General features: G+C 35.5%; 1 protein-coding gene across 2 annotated transcripts in view; it reads left to right on the forward strand.

Annotated features, from left to right (window-relative positions):
- Positions 1-1,215, forward strand: part of LOC107687722 (transmembrane protein 161A-like) — a 9,623-nt gene extending 8,408 nt beyond the window's left edge. For both annotated transcript variants that reach the window (XM_016485170.1, XM_016485171.1), the window contains exon 12: positions 180-1,215. In XM_016485170.1, coding sequence (XP_016340656.1) covers positions 180-475 — 296 coding nt within the window. In that variant the 3' untranslated portion in view covers positions 476-1,215. The remainder of the gene's footprint in view (positions 1-179) is intronic.
- The last annotated feature ends 2,076 nt before the right edge of the window (positions 1,216-3,291 follow it).

Consider the following 3,291-nt stretch of genomic DNA (forward strand, 5'->3'; position numbering starts at 1 on the left):
ATAATTACTTGATATATATTATATTATTATTATTATTATTATGCAATAGATTTTAAAAGGCTATTTATTGTTTTAAAAGAAAAAAAAAATCAAGTAAAAAAATACAAAAAAGTGAAAAAATATAAAAAACAACAAAAACAATAATAAGATATTTTTAAAAATTACAATGTACCCATCAGGTGACTTTTCATGGGGCCTTGGAGCAGAGACTCCGGGTGTAACCCCTGCTCCCATACTTCCCACTGCCCCTCCACCCGCCCCCAGACTTGAAGACGACGAGGATATAGAAGACATGGAGGAGGACATCCAGGCCACCGTAGCCCACCTGACCGAGCTGTTCGCTTCCTTACGCGGGGTCCTCACGCCCATTTTCTTCAGGGGCATCTTCGCCTTTCTCACGTGGTGGGTCGCGGCCTGTCAACTCATTAGCAGCCTGTTCGGCATCTACTTCCACCAGTATCTGATGCATAACTGAAAAGTGCCCTGAAGTAAAGCTCTTTGTGCTGAGTCCAGTTCTTCATCAACACGAACAGTCATGCAAACACATCTGACGCTCTTCGGAACAGACGCTCATCTAAACCCGTTGTGTTTTGCCGGTACCTGCCGGAAACGTTTGTTTGGTACAATCAAAGCAAAGATGCTAGTTAACTGTATGCATAAGCTGTTTTGGTTTTCATCAGATCATCAATAAGCTCATCAAAACTCCATTTTTGTTTTGTTTTACCTCAGAAGTTTTCAGTCACGTCACATGTGTCCCCAGTTGTGGTGATCATTTCATTGAAATGCAATTGTAAGGGCCTGGTAACTCAGGGATGTGGTTCCACCAGCACAATATCGTTGAGTGCAAAACCTGTAAAAACAGTTGGACTTGGTTGTTAAAAAATGACATTTTATTTCATTTTGTACTTTTGCCTTGGATGGATTTTTATGATGAATGTTATGGTGTATTTTAAATACTGTGTTTGCTGTATGGCTGGTGACGTGTAATATACAGCAGTCCTAATCATTTTGCTCATATGTTTCATTAATTATCATATGATTTTTTACATTTGTTTGCCTGTTATTGAACTACAGTTTTCAATCAATCAGAGAAAGTCATGAGGGATTCGTATCATTTAAGATGGTAGGCTTAAGACAAGCTAATAATTTAACACTGAAACTATTTATTCATTTTCTAATGTCAACCAGCCAGTGTTGGGGGTAACGCATTACAAGTAACGCGAGTTACAGAATCAGATTACTTTTTTCAAGTAACTAGTAAAGTAAAGCATTACTTTTAAATTTACAAGAGAATATCTGAGTTACTTTTTCAAATAAGTAACGCAAGTTACTTTTTTTTCCAATTTATTGATTGCGTAACGCATTACTTTCCATAAAAAGTAACTAAGTAACGTAATTAGTTACTTTTTTATGGAGTAACGCAATATTATAATGCATTACTTTTAAAAGTAACTTTCCCCAACACTGAACCAGCTTTCATTTGATTCAAAACAATAAACTGATCATTTAAAAAATGAAACATAAGACTGTTGTGTTTTTCCATTATTTATTTTATTTCTATTATTGATAGTAAAACAAAATTACATTAGTTACTCCAAAATATTGCATATATATATATATATATATATGTGTGTGTTTAAATATTTTACTGAACAATAACTATACTAAATAATTAAAAATATTTTTAAATTTAATATGTGTATTCCAAATTATTACATGATGCTGTTAATTTCAAAATGGCCAAATATTGCTGGTTTAATTTGCGTAGATACATATTTGTCTATGATTACTAATTATTTTTGCAGTGTTAATACCTAAAATATTTCTTAAAACTAGTGAATTGTTTGGAAAATGGACAAATCTGTGCATGATGTTTAACAGACTTGCAAAATGTTATGAATACAAAATGTAACTTTTTGCATTCCATTTTCTAAACAACTGAATTGATGTATTTATACAGTATATGTTAATGAATAAAAGGCAGACTATGTCAAAATGACAAATAAATACTGAATGTACATTTCTCCTGCTAACATCAAAACCCATATCCCTCCATTGCTTTGCTCAAGCTTTTAGTGTTGTGTCTGAAAGATGACACGATTAATGGCTGATAAAATGTGACTTCCACAGTCAGAATAGACAACGTCCCATTCAAAGGGTCAGATGGTCATATGTCTGACTAGTTTATTAGCTGGTATGTAGGAATATGACTGGTTTATGGACAAAATAAACAATAAAATTCACATTTATGCTCTTATTTCAGCCCTATGGAAAGATATTTCTTCTTTAAATTATTTTATGTTACATCTAAAAAAAATTGCACATGTAAAACATTTTAGATTGTAATTTCCTTACATACTAATCTATATTGCTATTGGGGGGATATTTGAGGCATTGTAGCTATATATTCATTCATCGCCTGGTGCATTTGTGTCTATATCCTCAGTCTCACCACCAGACCGGTGCTGTCCCAATAACATCTCATCAGCCAATAACTCTTATTTATAGATACTCTAGATATTTTTCCCACGTCGGGCTGGCTGATGACACGTCTGGAGGCCGTGTCTGGCTTAATGAAGTGGAGGGTGACGGGGTTGACATATCTATATAATCACATTAATTATGTGCATCTGTCAGGAGGCCCAGTCTGAGACCCGACTGTTGCTATAGGGACTGGACCGAGGACCATTCAGACGTGCCCCGTAGACTCGCCCCATCGGCCCCCCTGAGACCTGCCCAGACGTGACCTCTGTAGCCCTCTTTTCAACCGTGGTATGGTAGGGTGTGCTGACGAGCTGGAGAGATGGGTAATTCCAGCCAATTTTCTGCTTTTTAATAGCTCAAGGGGTTCAAGATGGTGTGGATGGGTGTGTGAGAAATGGGATTTGAATATAATTGTGTGCAGGCATAGCGAAAGTGTTTGTATTATCGTATGATGATGATTATAATCAGTAGTGTAACAGGAGCGATCTGACAGACACAAGATCTGCTAGAATATCTGATAACACACTCATTCTGTCTACTTTAAAGAGCTTCAGCATAGTGGAGATGATGTTCATTTATTGTTATTATATGTCAAACTATTAAGGACATTATGCTAAAAAGCCGTTTAAAATGGCGCTAATATATGTGACCCTGGAGCACAAAAGCAGTCATAAGTAGCACAGGTATATTTGTAGCAATAGCCAACAATACATTGTATGGGTCAAAATGGTCGTTTTTTCTTTTATGCCAAAAATCATTAGGATATTAAGTAAAGATCATGTTCCATGAAGATATTTTGTAAAATTC

This window comes from Sinocyclocheilus anshuiensis, unplaced genomic scaffold (assembly GCF_001515605.1).
Source record: "Sinocyclocheilus anshuiensis isolate Anshui unplaced genomic scaffold, SAMN03320099.WGS_v1.1 scaffold305, whole genome shotgun sequence".
NCBI lineage: Eukaryota > Metazoa > Chordata > Actinopteri > Cypriniformes > Cyprinidae > Sinocyclocheilus > Sinocyclocheilus anshuiensis.